General features: G+C 52.7%; 2 protein-coding genes across 4 annotated transcripts; one reads left to right on the top strand and one right to left on the bottom strand.

The window, feature by feature from the left end:
* Nucleotides 1-1471: 1471 nt before the first annotated feature.
* YIF1B (Yip1 interacting factor homolog B, membrane trafficking protein) lies at nt 1472-11006 on the top strand. Of its 3 annotated transcripts, none has more exons than XM_043895218.1 (8): nt 1472-1625; nt 6461-6699; nt 6790-6894; nt 7040-7118; nt 7251-7308; nt 8312-8467; nt 8553-8646; nt 10615-11006. In XM_043895218.1, the coding sequence occupies exons 1-8, from the start codon at nt 1583-1585 to the stop codon at nt 10768-10770; spliced, it is 930 nt and encodes a 309-aa protein (XP_043751153.1). In that variant the 5' UTR covers nt 1472-1582; the 3' UTR covers nt 10771-11006. The 3 variants fall into 3 exon arrangements, with proteins under 3 accessions (XP_043751153.1, XP_043751142.1, XP_043751159.1); XM_043895207.1 differs by having other exon boundaries at nt 1480-1634; XM_043895224.1 differs by lacking the exon at nt 1472-1625 and adding an exon at nt 1744-1763.
* Nucleotides 11007-11129: 123 nt separating this feature from the next.
* C4H19orf33 (chromosome 4 C19orf33 homolog) lies at nt 11130-11962 on the bottom strand. The gene is made up of 4 exons (XM_043895487.1): nt 11828-11962; nt 11614-11714; nt 11405-11485; nt 11130-11271 (listed from the first exon to the last, which is right to left on the bottom strand). Exons 1-4 carry the CDS (start codon nt 11847-11849, stop codon nt 11167-11169), a joined length of 309 nt encoding a protein of 102 aa, XP_043751422.1. The 5' UTR covers nt 11850-11962; the 3' UTR covers nt 11130-11166.
* Between the last annotated feature and the right edge of the window lie 10445 nt (nt 11963-22407).

Raw genomic sequence — 22407 nt, 5'->3', positions numbered from 1 at the left:
AATGTCTCACAGGAGGAAAGGGAAAGCCACAGTGACAGGGTCACTTACTGACATCCTTCCGGAATACTATCACTCCTCAGAAGTCATTTCTACCATTATCTTTGCCTGAGATAACTGGAGGAACTGAGGGACAGAAAAGGGGAGGCTGAGGGGGTGAAAGAGGAGGAGACAGAGTTAGACAGGGAGAGACAGAGGGCAGACACAGGAGAGACTAAGGTAACTTAATTTTCAGGGCTTCTCACTAGCAGGTGTGCGCTCAGTTGCCGAGGGTCATAGTGTTTTTGGCAAACCAGGGAAACCAGGTTTCAACACAGGAGCATTTTTATGAATTTTGGGAGAAACGTCTAAAGATATTGTTAAAGAGAAAACCAGAGACCCCAAATGTGTCACTTGTGCTAAAGCCCATGATACCAACACATCATTGAAAGTCGCTCAGTCATGTCCAACTCTTTGCAACCCCATGAACTATACAGTCGGTGGAATTCTTCAAGCCAGAATACTGGAGTGGGTAGCCTTTTCCTTCTCCAGGGGATCTTCCCAACCCAGGGATCGAACCCAGGTCTCCTGCATTGCAGGTGGATTCTTTACCAGCTGAGCCACCAAGGAAGCCCCATGATACCAAACCTAGATTTTAATATCTGACCTAGTTGCAATTTTGTCCTTCCGCAGGAAGGTAATCTTAATCCGCCCGTTTGGAATTTCCTGGTCAGCACCAGTGAGGTAATCTGTCATGTGGGACCTCTCCATTTCTACACTCCCCACTCCCACCCCCAACTCCCACCTACAAAGGTAAAAGTATTCTACAAGATAGATTCTTGCCTTCCCCCCAAAAGAAGGTGACCTGGCCTGAAATAATTCTTTCTTTTCTTTTGTTAATAACTTCCTTGCCTCCTTTCACATAAAAAGCTCCGTTTTGTACAACTCCTACAAACTCCCTCCTATTTACTAGATGTGACGCTGCCTAATTCATAAGTTGCTGAATAAAGCCCATTAGGTCTTCATATTTTCTCGGTTTAATTTTGTTTTTTAACAATAACACCTCAAAAAAAGACACCTGGTTCTTCCCATCTAACTTGTTGGACGTCCTTTTCTCACTCTAAATATTAATCACTTTAATACCGAAAGTCTGACAAAATCGTATAAGCCCTAGAGCCCACACAACTCCGCTTAGCCGCTGGGGAATACAAATGGGTCTCCTCCTGCTCCATACCCTTCTCTGGCTCCCCAGGGCTCCCGGGAGCTAAATTGAGCTCTTTTTACAGAGAACTCCATTTCCCATCGGCCTCTTCGCTCGACACCTACATTTCCCAGCATGCACGACACCTCCTGCTCCACGGATTCTTCCCGGCTCCGCCCTACTAGCCCTGAAGGCCTGACTCTTGCCTTACGTCACCAGTCTCCAAACTCTCCTCTTACCGCCAACTTCTCTAGGCCTCCGTGAGAGGGCGTGGTGGCCTTGCGCGACCGAGGCGCCCATTGGCTGCCGTGTTGCCGGTAGGGCGTGGCTACGGGAGCCGGGCGGGCACATTTCGAACCGTGGCTGGGGCGGCGGCTGCGGCGGCGGTGGCTGCGGCGGCGAAAGATGAACCCGGCAGGCTTGGCGGCGGCGGGGACGCCCCGGCAGCGTAAGTGGCGTACGTGGCCGACCGAAGAGATTGGGAGGGCGGGGCGTGGCGGGGCCGCCTCGGCGGTTGGCGAGGTCGCCACAGGTCAGAGGTCACGAGGTCAGGAGCTACGAGGTGTGCACCGCGCAGGGATGCCAGGTCCGGGTAGGGGGCGCGTTGGGGTCGATTCTTCTTTTCTTTAGGAAATTCCTTTAGAACAAGTTTGGGCAAGATATTGTGTGATGTGCAGAAAAACGCGACTTCCATTCATTTGTAGTTAGCCCTCTGGCCGCTCTCCACCCTTCCGTGGCCTTGCGCGGTTGCCCACGTAGCATAGGACGGCGTTTATAGCCCTGTAGCCCTATGCGATCCCAGAGGACCGTGTTTACTCCTCATTTAAGATTTGAACCTGGATTTACTGTGCTGTTTTCCCGTGTCTGTGAATTTCTATCTCTAAGTTCCTCTTCATCCCCAGGAGTGACCGTGCATCTTATTTATTCATTCAGCGTATCTTGCTTCAACTCCCTTGTGCCAGGCCCTGTGCTGGTGGAATATGAATACCCAGTGGTAACCTACAACTTGACAACTTACAACGGAGAATTTAGTGGGAAGACAGACACTAAACTCGGGAGTAAACTAGTCAGCAAGATAATTTGGGAAGTAATTAGAACTGTAAAGGGAGTAAATTGGAAATTGATTGGGGGGGCAGTTGAGGAGGCCTCAAGACATGATGCCTGCATTCCTCCCTTCAACCTTTCTTAAGATACCTGGCTGGAAAAAAAAAAAAAGAAACCTGGCTGGCCCTGCAGTAGGGGATCTTGGGGACACAGATGTGCCCATCAGTCCTGCTTCCTGTCTTCATAGAGCTACCAGTACAGAGCGGAAGACAGCAACAGTCTAGTGTGATGGAGCTATGTGCAGGCATAGGGCTCAGGGCTGGGGTGGGGGAAGCACAGTCAGAGCGCTTGTGACTGGGATGGAGGTGTGTGTTAGCCAGATTAGGAAACTTGACCCGGCCCTGCCGTGTCAGTGAAGCTTCCTGGAAGATATACAGCTGATGATGAGGAATGAGAAGGGGATTTGTGATGAGAGGGAAAAGCCTGGGAGGCTTGTGCTGAGTAAACAAGTAATCAAATGAAGATAGATTTAGAAATTGTGGTAACTCCTTAAAAGAGAAAAAAGAACCACTGGATATTATAAGAAAGAGCAAGGTAGGGCTAGGGCTTCATATGGAGGATAAGGAAGATCTCTTGAGAAGGAGTCTTTTGAGCTGAGGCCAGGTGCTCTATTGGCCAGTGTTAATTGTGGGAACAAATTGTGGGAATGTGTTCCAGGGTGATAGCACTGTCTGTTCTAAAGCTTGAGGAGGCGAGGAGCTTGGCAGGGTCAGGGCCCGAGAGGTGGAGGCCCTTGTGGCCTGGTGGAATGAGTCCCAAGAGAGGTAACAAACCAGGGTGGTTGGCAGGGCTGGGTCATGCAGGGCCTCGTAGGCATTTGGGTTTTATTCTCAGTGCAGTGGGCAATGATCTTAGGCAGAGGGCATGAAATACTCTCTGCCCAAGGATGAACAGGGGTACTTGGTAGAAGGACATTTAATTTAGGCGCAAGATGACAGAATCTGAGAAAGGAGGGTAACATTGAGACATGGTGGGTGAGCACCAGTGTCAGAGGTAAAGGCCCAGGGGCAGTCAGAGGGCCGTGGCAGGATATGGTGGCTAGAGACAGCCCAGGGCATCAGGTGGGTGGCTTTGAAAGCCAGGAGTGTGGTGAGATTGCCCTAGGTGAGAGGCAGAAGACAAGGGTAAGGGTGAAAAATTGGGTCTCACAGTTCAGGGAGCTGGAGAGAAACCAGTGACTGAGGGACTGATCAGACCATCAGTTCCATAAAAGCATGACCTGTTCCCTTTTGCTCCCTGCTGTATCCACTTTGCCTGCCAGCAGAGCGTAACACATAGAGGGGCTCAGTTGATGTTTGTGGGACTCCGACAGGAGAGAGAAAAAGGTAGTACGGTGTCTCGGAAGCCAGGAAAGCAGATACTGAGTCAGAGGTTGGCATTTGTGGCAAGGGCCTTAGTGCTGCCAAGGGCCTTGAGTCCGAGCCGAGAGGAATAACAGCCCCAGCCTGGTGGTGCAGGGGCATTTAAGGGACCAGTGAGATCAGAACCCCAGCTGCCAAGGTCAGAGGTGAGGACAAAGAGGAAGGAAGGGCTTATACCAAAGCTTTCAGGAAACCAGCCCTTTGGCCAGAAGTGGGAGAAGGAAAGAGAAGTGGTGCTCAGGGACAAGTGGGCCAGTGCCGGCGCTATTGGCTTTGAGATCGAGGACTTCCCTGGGTCTGTTTTCAGGCTACACATGATGAAGAGGAAGAGTTGAGGGGCTAATGACTGATGACAGGTAATGAGATGGATCACTCTTCTATGGGCCAGGCCAGGGGCTGAGCAGTTTATGAGTGTCACTTTGCCCCAGAGAAGTGACCTTTCCACTGAGCAGTTTATGAGTGTCACTTTGCCCCGGAGAAGTGACACTCTCCGGAGTGTCACTTTGCCCCGGAGAAGTGACCTTTCCACTGAGAAGAAAATGAAGGTGTGGAGAAAGCCATGATGTGGATTATTTGACCCCTCTCCCCCATCCCATTGTAATCTTACTGCCCTTTTCCCACCATGGCGCTTGGCACAGAGGAGGCTCTCAGTAAATTTGCTATGGAGGCATTGCTTTGGGTCAGGGTGCTGGAGCCAGAGTGCTGGGTTCAGATCTGCCCTCTTTATATTCCCCATGTCTGTAGACAGCACCCTACCCACTCAGACCAGAAGCTGGGAAGACAACGTGGATTCCTGCCTCTTCCTTACACTACCCCAGCCAAGCACACTTCCCGAAATCCTGCCCTACCTCCAGATTCATCCAGAAGCAGCATCCCCTGCCCCCCCCTCCCATGCCCACCTCAACCATCTCTTCTACCTGGACCATCTCCTCAGCCTCCTTCCTCTCCTCTCCCTGTCCTGGCCTCCCCAGCCTGTTCCCCATATGAAGCAGAGGGACCTTTCGAAAACTTGAGACCCAGTTCTGCTTCATGCTATCTGTATGATTTTGGGCAAGGACCTGAACCTCTTTGGCGGCATCCCATCTGTAAAGGAGAAGGCAATGGCACCCCACTCCAGTACTCTTGCCTGGAAAATCCCATGGACGGAGGAGCCTGGTGGGCTGCAGTCCATGGGGTCACTGAGAGTGGACATGACTAAGCAACTTCACTTTCACTTTTCACTTTCATGCATTGGAGAAAGAAATGGCAACCCACTCCAGTATTCTTGCCTGGAGAATCCCAGGGACGGGGGAGCCTGGTGGGCTGCCGTCTGTGGGGTCGCAGAGTCGGACACGACTGAAGCGACTTAGCAGCAGCAGCAGCAGCATCTGTAAAATGGGATGATAGTATTACCAGCACAGAATGGGTTGTTGCGAGGATTAAATGAGTTCATCCACAGTGTTTAGAACATGGCCTGATGTGATTTCAGTGGTCAGTTGGGGCTTAATTATTATAATATTTTACAGGCCGACCTGGGATGGAATCCTGCTCTGTCTCTCCCTTTGCACAAGTCATTTAGTGTCTCTATTTATTTATCTATCTACTTACTTGGCTGCGTCAGGTCTTAGTTGCTGCATGTGAGATCTAGTTCCCCGACCAGGGATCAAACCCAGGCCCCCTGTGCTGGGAGCACAGAATCTCAGCCATTGGACCACCAGGGAAGTCCCCATTTAGCCTCTCTAAGCCTGAGTTTCCACATCTGTAAACTGGGAATGGCCATTTATTCATCAGGTTTTGTTTTGTTTTTTTTTAATCAAGCATCTATTCCAAACCTTGTTCTAGAGGCTAGGGCTTCAGCCACAAACAAGACAGAGCTCCTTACCTTGGGGAGCTCACACTGGAGTGGAGGAGACAGTGAACAAGAGAAATTAAACAGCTAGTATGTCAGCTGGTGCTGAGTTCTATAGATATAAATTAAGCGCAGAAAGGGAATGGGGGGTGTTACCAAGGCAGATGCAGTTACAGACAGGATGGTTGGGGAAGGTCCCATGGAGCCAGGACTTCGAGGAGAAGAGGGAGTCCTGAGGGTGTCTGAATCAAGAGCATTCAGGCAGAGGAACTGCCAGTGAAGAGGCCCTGAGATGGAAGGTGCCTGGCGTGTTCAGTGAGCAACAAGGCCCCTGCGGTCGGAACTGAATGACTAAGAAGGAACAGGAAGAGAGACAGTCTGTCTAGAAACTTTGCTTGTAAAAGACTTAGTACAGGATTTTGTGCACAGTCAACCCCAGTACATAGTAGCCATCATTGTCATCATCATCATCATCATCGTTATTTGGAAGGATGGATGGATGGATGGATGGCAGAGGCCGCCCAGACCTGACTAGACAACTCTAAGTTCAGTTCAGTTCAGTCGCTCAGTCATGTCCGACTCTTTGCAACCCCATGGACTGCAGCACATCAAGCCTCCCTGTCCATCACCAGCTCCCGGAGCTTGCTCAAACTCATGTCCATCGAGTCGGTGATGCCATCCAACCATCTTATCCTCTGTCATCCCCTTCTCCTCCTGCCTTCAATCCTTCCCAGTATCAGGGTCTTTCCCAGTGAGTCAGTTCTTTGCATCAGGTGGCCACAGTATTGGAGTTTCAGCTTCAGCATCAGTCCTTCCAGTGAATATTCAGAACTGATTTCCTTGTAGTCCAAGGGACTCTCAAGAGTCTTCTCCAACACCACAGTTGGTTAGACAACCCATCTGACATCAAAACCAGTGCCCCACTGTGGCAGAAGCCAGAGGGAGAGCTCCTGACAAATGAATGAGGCTCCCATCCCTCTTCCCCTGCAGCCTCGAAGCGGAGGGTTCCTGTGTCCCAGCCAGGCATGGCTGACCCCCACCAGCTTTTTGATGACACGAGTTCAGCCCAGAGCCGGGGCTATGGGGCCCAGCGGGTGCCCGGTGGCCTGGGCTACCCTGCAGCCTCCGCCTCGCCCCAGGGAGCCTTCCTGGCTGATCCTGTGTCCAACATGGCCATGGCCTATGGGAGCAGCCTCGCTGCGCAGGGCAAGGAGCTGGTGGATAAGAACGTGAGTGGGCTGGGCTGGTGGGAGTTGGGGTCGGGGGTGCAGGCAGGGGCCATGGGGCCAGGGCTTCAGGTTTGGGCTCTGCCTCCCCAGATCGACCGCTTCATTCCCGTCACCAAGCTCAAGTATTACTTCGCCGTGGACACCATGTACGTGGGCAAAAAGCTGGGCCTGCTCGTCTTTCCCTACCTGCACCAGGTGAGCACTGGCCCCCCAAGGCACGTGATGGGCAGGGGTGAAGGAGACTGAGGAGCAGGCCGGATAGACTGGCCCCAAGAGAGGGCTTGCAGGGGCGCAGGCACCCCGCTCCAGGTCCTGCCTGCGCCCCCCACTCTCCCCACAGGACTGGGAGGTGCGGTACCAGCAGGACACGCCGGTGGCCCCCCGCTTTGACGTCAACGCTCCCGACCTCTACATTCCAGGTTTCATCCCACCCACCTCCGCCCGGCGACCTCCTCCCTCCAGGCGGGCCTGTCTCGGGCAGACGTTTAGGTGCCCGGAGGCCCGATGGTCCTCCTTCTTCTGACCAGTGTCTGTGTGTCTGCCTCCCACAGCCATGGCTTTCATCACCTACGTCTTGGTGGCTGGCCTGGCGCTGGGGACCCAGGATAGGTAAGAGAGGCCTGGGGCCAGCTGAGTAGTGTGGGGTTTGCAGTGCTGGGGGGACAGTCAAGAAGGTCTCTTTGGTTCCCCTGGGTCAGAACAGTCCTACCGTGTAGCCAGTTGGCCCAAGATAGAGCCCTCGGTGTATCCTCAGGGTTGCCTTCGCCTCTTTCTTCTTCCCCACTCATGTGCAGCCCATCACCCCACCCTATGGTGGATGACACTGAATCTAGCCTTCCCTGGCCTCTCCTAACTAACTGCCCAGCCCCCACACACTCCCTGCACCCCAACTCCAACAGGAAGATCTTGTCTGGGAGGTGGGCCTGGCCATGCCAACCCCTCTCCACCCCCTGCTCAGCTGTCCCCAGACCAAGCCCCAGTTCCGGAGCTGTCACTGCCCGCCTGCAGTCTCTCTCTGCCCCTTCCCTTCACTCTGCTGAGCCACTCTGGTCCTCTTTCTGTTTCTGCCAAGGACCTGGGCTGCCTCCCCAGGGCCTTTGCACGCGCGGTTCCCTTTGCTGAGGAATGTGTTCCATCTCCTACATTCACTCCTCATGTCTCCACTGTGCTGATACTGCCTCGGGGAAACCTCCCCACCCTCCAGCCTGGGTCAGGCCCCCATCTCTTGCTCACAGACCCCTGTTCATTACCTTCGTGGCATGGAAAACCGTTGTCATTAGAGCCATGAATTGTTGAGTCCCAGGGGATACGGCAGAGGTCTTCTTCCCCCATCAGCTCCTTACTCCTTCAAGCCTCAGCTCAAGTGCCCCCTCCTCTCGGACACCCTCCCTCCCAATGGGGTCACACACCTGCCCTGCCCTGCACTTTCCCCCATCCCGGCCTGACCTCTCTGGGCTCTGTCACTCGGGATGGGATTTCCAGGACAGGGCCCACATCCATCTTGATCCCTGCCGGGTCTCTAGCGCGCACCCCTGCCACCAGAGGCTGTCCCCCCTGCTCTCGGAGGGTCTGAGCCAGCCAACTGGGGCTGACAGAGCTTGGGTGTCGGCAGGTTCTCTCCAGACCTCCTGGGGCTGCAGGCGAGCTCGGCGTTGGCCTGGCTGACACTGGAGGTGCTGGCCATCCTGCTCAGCCTCTACCTTGTCACTGTCAACACAGACCTCAGCACTATCGACCTGGTGGCCTTCCTGGGCTACAAGTATGTTGGGTGAGTACCCCCTCTGCCTCCCCACTGCCAGCCCCCAGCCCCAGGGCCTCATCCTCAGACCAGCCTTCCCCTGCTCTCCCCACAGGATGATTGGCGGGGTCCTCATGGGCCTGCTCTTTGGGAAGATCGGCTACTACCTGGTACTGGGCTGGTGCTGCGTGTCCATCTTTGTGTTCATGGTGAGCTGGGGCTCAAGGGAGGGTGGAACTCAGGGCACACAGGCCTTCTGGACAGCGTTGGGGGTCCCTGGGGTCATCCAAGCAGGGGATGTCAGGTGGGAGTTTAGACCCATAGCCATACTGGTGAACTGAGGAGTCCTAGAAGGGCTTCCCTAGCCTGGGAGAACTTCCCAGAAGAGGGGGTGTCCAAGGGCGGGGTGCTGAAGGGGGAGGAGGAGCCAGCCAGTCGGCTCTCACTCCACTTTTCTTGTATGGTGGGCTTTCCTTCCAGCATTTCCTTTAGGATGAAAAGAGTATAGTGTCCTTGAAGTAGCTTCTCTGAGAGTCCTTCCAGCTGGAATAGAAGTGCTGGTTAGGAGCCCTGGGATCCACCAGCCCTGGCTTTGACCCCAGGCCTCCCTGGATCCTGGGCAGCTCACTTCCTCTCTTTAAACCTGTTTCCCCTTTTCTGAAAAGGTTGTTGTTGTTTAGTTGCTAAGTCATGTCCCACTCTCCGTGACCCCATGGGTTGTATAGCCCACCACGTTCTTCTGTCCAAGGGATTTCCCAGGCAAGAATACTTGAATGGGTTGCCATTTCCTCCTCCAGGAGATCTTCCTGACCCAGGGATTGAACCTGTCTCCTGCTTGGCAGGCAGATTCTTTACCATTGAGCCACCAGGGAAACCCTTTGTAAAATGGGGTGATGATAATTCCACTTCAGGGTACTGAGAGTATCAGTGTGAGCAAGTGTTAGGTAGTTCAGTCGCTCAGTCATGTCTGACTCTTTGTGACCCCATGAATGGCAGCACACCAGGCTTCCCTGTCCTTCACTATGTCCTGGAGTTTGCTTAAACTCATGTCCATTGAGTCAATGATACCATCCAACCATCTCATCCTCTTTCTTCCCCTTCTGGGCAACAAGAGGCTGAGCCAGGCTTGCCTGTGAGCGAGTGGGAGTCTCCAGCGGAGGCGTGGGTCGACAGTGGCCTGCCGCAGGGTCCTGACAGCAGCAGTTCTGGGAGACACGTGGCATGCTGGCCTAAGTTCTTTTTGAGGAGATCGCCCTTACCCTTACTATAGAGCCTATAACCTACCATAAAGACTGCAGACTCTAGGGATTGGGCCACCTCAGGCCAAACTACAGGGAGGGAGCACAGCCCCACCCATCAGCAGAAAATTGGATTTAATGATTTACTGAGCATGGCCCTGCCCACCAGAGCTAGACTCCTGTTTTCCCCACAGCCAGTGCCTTCCGTCAGGAAACTGCACAAGCCTCTTACCCTCATCCATCAGAAGGCAGACAGAATGAGAACCACAATCACAGAAAACTAACCAAAATGATCACATGGACCACAGCCTTGTGTAACTCAATGAAACTATGAGCCATGCCGTGTAAGGCCAGCCGAGACAGATGGGTCCTGGTGGCGGGTTCTGACAAAGGGTGGTCCACTGCCGGAGGGAATGGCAAACCACTTCTGCATCAGCATTCTTGCCTTGTGAACCCCATGAACAGTATGAAAAGTGTGAGGAGCAGAGAGCAAAAGCTAGTGACTGGTGGACCGGATCTGCCCCATAGATAAACTTCAATTTACATGGCATTATTTACAGCTTTAGGGGCGGTTTAAACAAAACAGTTGGGGAGAAAAAATGGCATTTCTGGCTTGTGTTGAAAAATCGTCAAGTGCAGCACAAGCTGATGGTGGCCAAAGGGCCAAGCCTGGCCATCCCCGTGGGTGGGGCGTTCACACTGAAGTTCCTGACTTCATCTACTTAAGGCCCTCGCTTGGCAGCTGAGTTTGGAACCCTCTCACATTTTCTCCCAAGGCCTGGGAGGACAAGGAGGTCCTCCTTGTCTGTTAGGAGATCTAGGAGAAACCCGAGGCTCCCCAGGAGCAGACTTAAGCCCAGCCACTCTCTGAAGGAAGGGTGGGGAGCGTGGAGTCCCAAAGGAGGCCGGGCTCAAGAGTGTTCTCCCTCCCCGGCCCAGATCCGGACGCTGCGGCTGAAGATCCTGGCGGAGGCGGCGGCCGAGGGCGTCCCGGTGCGCGGGGCGCGGAACCAGCTGCGCATGTACCTGACCATGGCCGTGGCGGCGGCGCAGCCCCTCCTCATGTACTGGCTCACCTTCCACCTGGTGCGGTGAGGGCGGCCCCGCGACGCCTCCCGCCGCTGCTGCTTCCGGTGGCCGCCGCCCCCACCCCCGCCGGCGACGCCGCCACAGCTCATCTCCCGGCCACCTGCCGGCCACCGGGGCGCCCCGCGGCCCGAGCCCCTCCCACCCTCCCCGCCCTCGCCGAGGTGCTGAGATCTCCAGCTGCACAGGCCGCCCCCCAGCAGGGCGGCCACTGTTCCAGAAACAATAAACCGTGACGGACACGGCGTGGGCAGCTTCTCCTTGGCGCGCGGTGTCCAGCAGGGGGCAGGCCCGGCCCGGGAAGGGAGGAGGAGGCCGGGGACCGCTCACGGCGCCTCGCAACCAGAGCAACCAGAAGGCGACCAGGAGGCCGTGCAAAGGTTTAATGAGCCCCGCCCAGGCCCATCAATGGGAAGCCTTCTTCTTCCCTTCTTCCTTCTTTTTCTTCTCTTTTTTCACCTTGGGCTTCTTGACCTTGCCCGGGGCGCTCTTGTGCGGCTCCGAGCCGGGCTGTGGGGCCAGGGGGCGGTGGGGGTGGGAGGGGAGAGGGTTCCGCCGGTGAGTCCTCGGCCCGCATTCCGGGCTGGGACTCCGCCCTCACCTGGGGCAGCGGGCACCCGCTACGGAGGGGGAGGCCTCTTACCTTCACCTCATTTTCCGAATCACTGGAGCTGCTGCTGGAATCTGAGGCGCTCCCTTGGCCGTGGCCATGGCCGTGGTGATGCTAGTTGGGAGGCACACCAGTGAAGCCAGGGGACCCCTTTCCCAGCTCCCATTACCCCCAAGTCGGAGGCCCTAGACCGAGCAGAGTCCTGGGGTCAAACAGCAACTCCCAGGAATGAGGTGACTTACCTTTAGGTTATCAGCAGACCCGCCCTGAACTTTGGGGGGGCTGTGCTTGGGGTCTCCCACCTTGCCTGCCCCCTGGGGCTTCTTGGAGGTGGACTCCACGGCTGCAGGGAGAAGAGACAGTGGATGGGTTGCCGCAGGCGCAGAAAATGCCCCCCGGAGGCAGACTCTAGGGCTTGATCCTGGCCCCCAAGCTCCCCACTCAACAGCAGCACACCTGCCGACAGGTCGAACTCCATGGTAGTGAGAGAAGGTGTGTGTGCAGGGCCAGAGCGCTGGGGCAGGGCTGCGAGGGTAGGGGGCGGGCCTTGGGGAGGGGCAGTGGGCCAGCCAGGAAGTTCTGAGGAGCCCCACCCGACCTCTGTTCAAAGTCCTAAACCCTGACTCATTGCCCCTCCCCAGCACCACCCAGCTGGTCCTCTGGGAAACAGGCAGGGTGGACAGTTAATTGCTATGCTCCCCTCTACCTCACGCACCCTGTTGTTCAGTCGCTCAGTCGTGTCGGACTCTTTGCGACCCCATGGACTGCAGCACGCCAGGGTTCTCTGTCCTTCACCTTCTCATGTAGCTTACTCAAACTCATATCCATTGAGTCGGTGATGCCATCCAACCGTCTCGTCCTCTGTCGTCCCCTTCTGCCTTCAATCTTTCCCAGCATCAGGGTTTTTTCCAGTGAGTCGACTCTTCGCATCAGGTGGCCAAAGTACTGGAGCTTCAGCTTCAGTATCAGTCCTTCCAATGAATATTCAGGACTGATTTCCTTTAGGATTGGCTGGTTTGATCTCCTTGCAGTCCAAGGGACTCGGGGTTGGGAGAGGAGTGTGGGTGGGTGAAGATTTCTGGGGAGGGGACTACTAGCACTGTTGAAAAGTGAAAGTGAAGTCGCTCAGTCCTGTCCAACTCTTTGTGACCCCATGGGCTGTACCTACCACGCTCCTCCACCCATGGGATTTTCCAGGCAAGAGTACTGGAGTGGGTTGCCATTTCCTTCTCCAGAGGACCTTCCCAACCCAGGGATCAAATCCAAGTCTCCCACATTGTAGGCAGACCCTTTACTGTCTGAGCCGCCAGAGAAATCCAACTAGCTTCCCCAAAGGGTCAGAGGCTTGCACTTGAAGAAATGAGAGAAAGGGTGCCTCCGCATGCTCTCTGTGCCATGATAATACTGACACTCCTTGGGTACTTTTGTGCCTGGCACTGTTCCAAGGGCTTCTTGTGCATTAACTCACTGTAACATCCCCTCTGGCCTGGTGAGAAGCAGAGTCTGAAAGGAAGAAGAGCATAAACTTGGGAGCCAGTCTTATCATTTGAAGCCCACCTGTATTACCCAGTAGCGCTTCCCAGGTTGCTCAGTGGTAAAGAATCTTTCTGCCAGTGCAGGAGATGCAGGTTCAATCCCTGGGTCGGGAAGATCCTCTGGAGTAGGAAGTGACAGCCCGCTCCAGTATTCTTGCCTGGGAAATCCCATGGACAGAGGAGCCTGGCAGGCTCCCAGTCCATGGGGTTGCAAAAGAGTTGGACACGACTTTTCAACTAAACAACAACAGAATGATCTGGGGAAGTTACTCCCCTCTCTGTGCCTCATCTGTAAATGATAACTACCATATGGCGTTGATGTAAGCATCAAATGGATTAGTTTCCTGTGACCATGCCTGCACACAGTTACTAGCAATAAGTGCTTATAGTGTTTGGTTTTTAAGTAAAAGGTAGGTATGGTGGCTATCCCTGTTTTACAGATGAGAAAACTGAGGGACCAGTTAAGATGATGAGGGGCGGGACTTCCCTGGTGGTCCAGTGCTTAAGAATACAAGGGACATGGGTTCAATCCCTGGTCAGGGAGCTAAGATCCTACATGCCGCACGGAAACTAAGTCCATGTGCTGTAAATACAGAAAGTCCTTGTGCCACAGTGAAGACCCAGCACGGCCAAAAAAAGAAGAAAAAAAAGATGTTGAGGAGCAGAAACAGTAATGAACAGATTAGAACTAAGATTCAAACCCAGGCAGTAGAGTGCAAGTCCAAGTCCAAGTGTAGCCCCTTGGTCTCACCCTGGGGGAGGTTGTACTTAGTAGAAGGGACAGCCACGGGAGCCCAGCCTTCCCTCCCCACACTGTGTGGGGCCCAGATTAGGCTCAGGGAGGAGTTGAGAGCCTGAGTCATCTGTTCCAATTGCTGTGAGGCTAGGTGTCCCTGGGAGTCCCTCTCCGGCCCAGCCCTTGCCCCCGACCTGGCTGCTGGACCTGCAGAAGTGGGGGGCAGGGCTGGGACTTAGGCCTGAGGATAATGACAAACGTGCAGCTATCAGCCTTGTGCACTCAGGTCTCTGCTCCAAAGTCCACTCCTTAGAGGAACCTGCCCTGCCTGCCTGCCAACTCCATGGAGCCTCGTCACTCCGTCCCCTTTCCCCTGGTTCGATAACCAGCATAGACAGCCCTTGCCTCCCACTCTCTGAGATTATCTTTATTCTGATTCCCTCAGCACATAATACATTTTATAATAAAAGTTATTGAGTACCTACTGTGTGTCCAGCACAGTTCAAATGCTGGGGGCACAGAAGTGAACAGAACCAGCAAAAATTCCAGCCCTATGGAATTGACATTCTAGTCAGGGGGTACATGGCAAAATGTAGAGTATGTTAGAAAAAGCTGGAAATGAAACTGTCCAACAGCTGGTGAATAGATACATGCAATGTGATAGATCCATTCATACAATGGAATACTATTCAGCAATAAAAAGGAATGAACTCCTGGTATTTATGTAGCAACGGCTACATAAACCTCAAAAACATTATGCTGGGTGAAAGAAGCCAGACACAAGAGGCTGCATGTCATATGACACTATTCATATGAGTATTCAGAAAAGACAATTACAAAGAGAGAAAGTCGATTAGTGGTTGCTGGGAGCTGAGTGTGGGAACACTGATTAGCTCTAAATTGGCCATGAGGGATCTTACTGGGTGAAGGCGATGAAAATGTGCTGAAACAGATCTATGGTGATAGTTGCACCACTTGGTAAAATTACTAAAAATCCTTGAATTGGATATTTGAAATGGGTTTTATGTAACTGATAACAGTTTTATTTTTTTCAAGTAATATGTATTAGGAGAAATACAGTAAGAAAGGGAATTAGGTAATAACTACATAGTATGTTTGGGAAGCACTGGATTTCAGATAGAGTTACCAGGAAAGCCACACTGAAGTCTTTTTTGTTAAGATCTGAAGGTCAGAAAATAAGCCACACAAGCACATGGAGGCATATCTAGGCAGAAGGAATGGCCAGTGCAAAGGTCCTGAGGCAGGAATGTGCCTGTGAGCCTGAAGAGCTGGAGGGAAAGAGGTGGGAGATGAGGACAGATGACAACCGGGGCAGGGGGGCTGTGTGGGGGAAATGGCTTATAAACCAAAGATCTTTGGTCTTTGAGTGAGAAGAGGAGGTAAACGGAGATTGTGGTTTTGCCGACAACCACATGGAGGATATGAGAGACAGTGTCTGCCTCTCCTGGCAGAACATACATTTCAGGAGGGTGGGGATTTCACTGCTTTGCTCAGTGCCAAACGGTGTGACTCAGAGCCGGTGCTCCCTATCATTTGGTGAGTTAGGCGGCCTGCTGCTGGGCAGTGTGGTGTTGGCAGGTTCGAGCAAGCCCAGGGTGGCTGTGAGCTTGGTGGATCTTAGCTCTACCCCTTACTGCTCTGTGGACCATTTGGTCAGTCACTGGCCCTCATTGTCCTCCTCTGTCAAATGGAACTTACCTCACAAGGCAAATGGTTTTGCACGGAGCCTGCCTGGGACAAGGTAAATAGATATTTGATAAATGTTAGTGGCTTCTTCGGGTTGTTTTTTTTTTTTGGCCACACTGGGTCTTTGTTGCTTTCTCTAGTTGTGGCGAGTGGGGACGACTCTTGGTTGAGGTGCTCGGGCTTCTTGTTGCGGTGGCTTCTCTTGTTGAGGAGCACGGGCTTTGTGGAGTTACTCCTTATTTTGTGGAATCTTCTGGAACCAGGGGTCAAACCCCCATCCCTTGCATTATCAGGCTGATTCCTAACCACTGCACCATGAAGGAAGTCGTAAATGTTAGTTTTTACTGTCATCCATACACACAGTCTCATGATTCCTCATGAAACTGATAATACAATCCCCACAATATATGTAATTGAGCCCTAATTGAGCCTGTAGGGCACTGGGCTAGTAGGGAGTGGGGCAGCAATGGGAGACCTTCCAGACCCAAGATGAGGTAAGCTCTTCACTACTGTGCTAAATAAAACGGTGGGGTAAAAAAAATAAACAAAACGGTGGGGTGAGTGGGTTCCGGGAGACCTTGGCCTGGGCCTCCAGACCCCCACCTGTTCACTCCATTACAGTACATTTAGGACGTGGCAGCTTTCACAGGGACTCTGAAGGCAGAGGCTTGACGAGAGAGCTTCACTTTTCTCTCCCACAAGAGCCTGAGCTGGTGGGAGTCCAGGGCAGGTGATGGGTGGCTCTGTGAGGTCATCCAGGAACGAGGTTCCCTGTCTGGGTGCTCTGCATCCCTCCAGGATGCCACCCCCAGGCCTCTGGGGAGGCTGGTACCCACCATCTGCTTCTCAGGAAGGGCAGAGCAGCGGAGGGCACACCGCTTCCTTTTTTTTTTTTTCTGTAGGAATTTGATTAATTTCAAATGGCCGTTCACACATACATTAAACACACTGTGACTTTTTCTTTGACTGTGTCACTTGGCACACAGCATTAGTCCCCTGAACAGGGATGCAACCTGCACCCCCTATGGTGGAAGCACAGTGTCTTAACCACTGGATGGCCAGGAAAGTCCCACCACTTCCTTTTAAAGACCCAATGACCTGGAGGCATCACACACCCCTTCAGTCTGAATTTGTTCACCTGGTCACATTCAGCTGCAAGAGAGACAGGAAAATGAGTTCCTAGCTCGGCAGCCACATCCCCGCTAAAATCTGGGGACTTTTATTACTGAAAGGAAGAGAAATGGGATAAGGAGCCCATCTATAATTACTCCCTGTCCGTGGCAGTGAGAGACCCTTACTCATCTACTCTGGAGGGTTTACAAATGGCAGATGCGATTTAAGCTGGGAAGGTGGATGTAAAGGCTTGGATGAAAAACACAGGCATGAGCTTGTAAGAAGGGCGCATCCGCCTGCTCTTTGGAAGGTGAGTTCCCTGCCATTCACTTCTCATCTTCTATGGCTAAAAGGAGCAGAGACGGTAGCTTATACCTGTCCTCCCCAGGCCCTGCCTGCCCCTAGCATCCTATGGTACTGCTCTCCCCTGCTTGTTTCCTCATTATTTTCGCCTAAAATGACTTGGTCCTAAGGGTATAAGCAATGCCTTCTCCTTTGTAGGAAAAAGACACAGTTCCCAGCTGGCCTGTGATCCCCATGTCATTCACAGCTAGATCAGCTTACCCTTTCGCCAACATTTCACCAGCAAACATGCTTCAAAGGGTCACTCCAACCCTCAAGTTTTTACTTAATCACTGCAGTTTAGGAAGAGATTTCTGGATGCCAACTTTAGTGGTACAAGACTGAGGCGATTGCTGGGAGATAGTCCTCCCTGGGGGTCTTTGTGCTCCTACACGTCTGTGGACAGACACGCCTAGCTGGAAGAGCAACTGCTGGAAGCCTGGTTTTGTCTCCTTCTTGAAGCTTACACGACCAGAGCGCCCCAGTCCTATAAACACCATAATCCCCGTCCTGGAATGTTTTCTTTGAATCTAACCACATCCTGGGAGATGGATGACCTTACGCACACAGAATGCAGGGTCTCAGTTTCTTTTCCCACGTGACAGAAACGCTGCCCTGGATGTTCGAGGATACTGGTAATCAGCAAATCCCAACAGATCATACTCTAGGAGGTTCCAAGGGGCTGACGGCCCAGCTGGAGAAACCCAAGCTTGGTCTACACCCAGCTGACTGTTGTGTCTAGGGGTTGATTTTATTCTATTTACAAGTTAATAAATTAGCCTTGCTGGCTTTCCCAGGTGGCTCAGTGGTAAAGAATGTCTGCCAATGAAGGAGACTTGGGTTTGATCCCTGGGTCAGGAAGATCGCCTGGAGAAGGAAATGGCAACCCACTCCAGTATCCTTGCCTGGAGAATCCCATGGGCAGAGGAGCCTGGTGGGCTACAGTTCATGGGGTCGCAAAAGAGTTGGACACAACTAAGGGACAATAAAGTAGCCTTTTAACTGTTTCCAAAATGCTGGCAGAAGCCTTTCGACTCTTGGGTCAGAGACAGAAGGCTTTATTACAGCAGCAACATAAGCATCAACCTGTGTGTTGCCCTCCCTTGTCCCAGGGTGCAAAGCAGAGGTCCAGACGGAGCCTGCACATGTGGTGACTGGTTGCATTACAAGAGAGGGTCGCTGAGCATGGAGGACCTGCCACTTTACAGCAGGCAGTAAGCAAGCCTGAGCTTTGTCCTCGAGGGAGCCACCGCCTCACCTCATCCCTCAAGGCGCGCCCACCTCAAATCCAATTCTAGAATGGCCCAGGTAAGCAGCTGTCAGGGTTGTGTGTTCTTGACATACCCATCAAGACTTGTAGAAGCAGATCTCCTTGGAGGATGTCTGTCGAAACAGTGCACCTCTCTTGGCGCCTAGTGAATTTTCACAGAGTTTGCCATTCTGTCAGCTGTTCTGATTAACCGGACTGAAAGTGAAAGTTGCTCAGTCTTGTCTGACTCTTTGCGACCCCATGGACTGTAGTCTGCCAGGGTCCTCTGTCCTTGGGAATGCTCCAGGCCAGAATACTGGAGTGGGGAGCGGTTCCCTTTTCCAGGGGATTTTTCCCAACCCAGGGATCGAACCCAAGTCTCCTGCGTTGTAAGCAGATTCTTCGCCGTCTGAGCCACCAGGGAAGCCCAACTGGACTGAGGCTGGGGCTAAATTCCGTTTGTCTCATAAGGCACTTAATTAGCGTCAGCAGGACCCCAAGCAGCAGTGATTCCTGTTATGTGGCCAACCTGCCATCTGGCGTCCCAGCCTCACCCAGCTGTGCCCGAGCAAGACACAGCCAGGCAGGTCGTAATCAAAGGCCAGTCTCTCGTCCATTAGGAACCACATGAGGGAGTTCTGACCTGCTGATCTTCGGTGTCACTGCCAATAATTACAAGGCCCCAGAGCGGCCCTCATGCCCCACAGAGAGGCATTGTGACTCATTCTTTCCCGCAGGCAAACACACGCAGGACTGGGCACAGAGCACTCCGTTCACCACTGGTTTGGTTAAGTCACGTGGGCAGTGCCGTGAGAAGCTGCAGCCTCAACTACCATACATGGCAGAGCCCAGGGCTGCTTGGGCGTCAGAAGTGTGTACTTTTGTTATCAGCCAGCTTAGAACAGGGCCGAGCAGGTTCATGTTTGTAAACGTCTACGGGTGGGACCCACATTCAGGCGGTGACGGGATCAGGCATAGAACATTTCAGGACTGGCCGAGTCTCTGGGTCACACTGCTGGCTGCAGGGCTCAGGCGGACCAGGTGATGAGTTGGCAGGCTGAGGTGCAGGGTCTAGAGAAGAGAGGGCTGATGGCACCCCTCCTGCCCCCCAGCCCCGCTTCCTGGGGTCTAAGGTGTTCCCTCACCAGGGGTTCCCAGGTGGCTCAGATGGTAAAGAATCCACCTGCCAACGCAAGAGACTCAGGTTTGATCCCTGGGTTGGGAAGATCCCCTGGAGAAGGAAATGGCAATCCACTCCAGTATTCTTGCCTGGAGAACCCCATGGACAGAGGAGCCTGGCTAGCTGTAGTCCATGGAGTCGCAAAGAATCAGACATGACTGAAGCAACTTAGCATGCACACCAGGTGCCAGGTTGTACTCCCTTCAAAGACAGCGTGACTCCTGTCCCACTGGGTATAGCTTTACCTCTTCTGTCATCTCCTACTCACACCAAGATCTTTGTTTGGAAAGGTCAGATGTGAATGGAACAAACATTTTCACAAATTTACAGAGACCACGTGGGCCCCATAGGGAGACACGGCAGGCAGGGCGCTCAGCGACCAAGCGGCCATTGTCCCCATGACGTGGGACTAGTCATCCAAGAAGGAATGTTGGGGGCTAAACCAGCATTAATTCCTGAGGCTCCCTTTGATCAGCTGCCACCTGTGGGCTTGCTGTTCAGGGGAAGATGCGTCATACACAGGGCTGATGAGGGTAGAATTCCAAATTTTCAAAATAGTCTACATAACTCCCAACCCTTTTGACGTGACTTTTACCCAGGAGATGGTTGAGAAAAAACCCTTTCTGATGACAACCACATTCAGTGACCAAACTGCCTTGCTAAAGTGTATGGACCAAGAAGAAGCAGAGGAGAGATCTTTGTTGACTTTTTAGAAATCCATTCCACCTCTGAATGATGCCAGCAGTCTGTCTGAGGATAACAAAGGCCATGAAATGTCCGTTGAGCACCTTGGCTACTCGCCTACTATTAGGCAGTTTTTGCAACAAAAAGAGGACCAATGTCAGCCTGTAAATGGTCTATAAAGTGGAAAACATGGCAGTTTAGTTTCAGGGGCCACAGTGGCATGGCAGGAGGCGGCCAACCAGACTGGAACAGCAGCACTATAACATGGAAAAGTACAGAAGGGAGACAGCCCTGGCAGACCAAGACGGCCCAAAGGCCCCCTGCTGTCACCCTGCCAGGAGCAAGTAGGGCCACAGGGCCTCCCAAACCACAAGACAGGACAGGACAAATCTGGGCAGAAGTGTCACAGAAATATTGTCTGCATCAGAAACATATAAAGGTACGACAGGAAAAACCTGCGGAAGCTCGACTGGCCTTGATGGTGTCAGGAGAATTCACTTCATGATCTCCTCCTACTGCAGTAGATTTAAAAGTGATTCCCAACAGTTTCTTTTAAAATCCAATATGCTGCTTTTTTCCCTTCATATGACTAAGATATGAAGGAGAGACAACTCTTGTCCAAGTAGGTGGCCTTCTGTTAGGCCAGAGGCATCAGTGGGTCTGAGGCTCCTGAAGTTGACAGGACACATGAGTGGACCTGAGGGTTGCTTGTGGGGTGGCAGCGGGGGTGTGGGGGGGAACCACCGAGTAAGGGGCAACGAGGACACAGGAAGGTGGGCAGAGGTGGCCACCACCTTCCATGGGTGACCTGACATCTGTGATCTCGTGCAACTTTTCCATCCACCCATCTTACAAGTGAGGAGTTAAGTGACCTGCCTACTTGAGGGCAGTGGGTGGAGGGTCTCTTCCCAATGCCTCAGCCCTCAGGCTCTTCTGGAGGCACTGCTGCTGCTGCTGCTGCTGCTAAGTCGCTTCAGTCGTGTCCAACTCTGTGCGACCCCATAGATGGCAGCCCACCAGGCTCCCCCATCCCTGGGATTCTCCAAGCAAGAACACTGGAGTGGGCTGCCATTTCCTTCTCCAATGCATGAAAGTGAAAAGTGAAAGTGAAGTCACCCAGTCGTGTCCGACTCTTAGCGACCCCATGGACTGCAGCCTACCAGGCTCCTCTGTCCATGGGATTTTCCAGGCAAGAGTACTGGAGTGGGTTGCCATTGCCTTCTCCACTGGAGGCACTGAGGGGTCCTAATTTGTCTGGGACGCGGCAAGTAGGTTTCACCTGCTCACAAACTCGAGTCAACTGCAGTGAGGGCCTGGAGTGCCAGACTGCCTGGAAGCCTTGGCGGGGAGAATACCAGAATCCAGGAGCAACATCTACCATGGACCAGAAAGCTGGGAGTGGATGAGGTATTTACCCAATTGCTTCTGCAATAGATTTCTAAGCCCTAATAGACACAAGTCTTTCCCTCAGTGTGCAGGCATCCTTTCAAGATACTGTGTGTATGGTTCCAAACTATCACAATAAAGCCAGTCACATGAAATTTTTGACTTCCCAGTGCATTTAACAGTTATGTTTACACTATAGTCTATTAAGTGTGCAATTGCACTAGGTCTAAAAAAAAAACCAATGTATATACATTAATTTAAATGTACTTAAATGCTAACCCCATTATCTAACAAGGCCGCAGTGTCTTCAGAGTACAATAAAAGGAGGTCTGCCTGTATAGTATGTATAGAGGGCGGCCTTTGGCCTGAAGGGATTTCTAGGAAGGGTCAAGGAAAAGCGGGGCTTATTGTCTCTTTGTTCCAAGGAGAGGCCACAGCAAGATCTGGAACTGTTGTGTCGGGTAGCATGGGCCCCCAGCCAGGCCCAGCACCTCTACCTACTCCCAGGCCGGCGACCAGCCTCCTGAGTCACTGAGGCAGGCGGAGGCCCCAGTCTACCTGCCTGACCCCATGGCTTGCCCAGACGGGGCCCCATGTTTGGGGCTATGTATCTAGGAGAAGGGTGAGGAGAAAGGGGGCTTTGAGAGGAAGGGAGTGCCCACAGGCAGGCGCAGAATCGGGACTAAGCCTGGAGGCAGAGTTCAGCCTGGCGGTGCCCTGTCCCCATTTCTATGCAGGGTCATGGAGGGAGGCCTGGGGATGATTGCAGACATGCAGGGAAGATGAAGATCAAGGATGCCAAAATGAGTCATTTAAAAAAAAAAAAATCTGCATGGTATGACCAGAATTTTTTAAAAGTGAAACTGAGTAAGAAAATATCAGAGCTAAAAAAAAAAAGAAAACGTCAGAGCTTACCACAGATGTAAGGCTAAGTGTTGTTTGGCGAAACTTTATAAGCACTCAGTTGTAACATAAGATGTATTTCATTCAAAAAGATCTGAAAGATGTTTTCTTACAGTCTGTTCCTGGATGGGGACATCTCAAGTCCTGTGGATACTTTGGCAGAGTCTGTATTAACAGTCCCATAAAGAAAGAACGTGCTGA

Source organism: Cervus elaphus, chromosome 4, assembly GCF_910594005.1.
Source record: "Cervus elaphus chromosome 4, mCerEla1.1, whole genome shotgun sequence".
Lineage (NCBI taxonomy): Eukaryota > Metazoa > Chordata > Mammalia > Artiodactyla > Cervidae > Cervus > Cervus elaphus.
The sequence above is the reverse complement of the archived record's forward strand: the minus strand, read 5'-3'. Positions and strand labels throughout refer to the sequence as shown.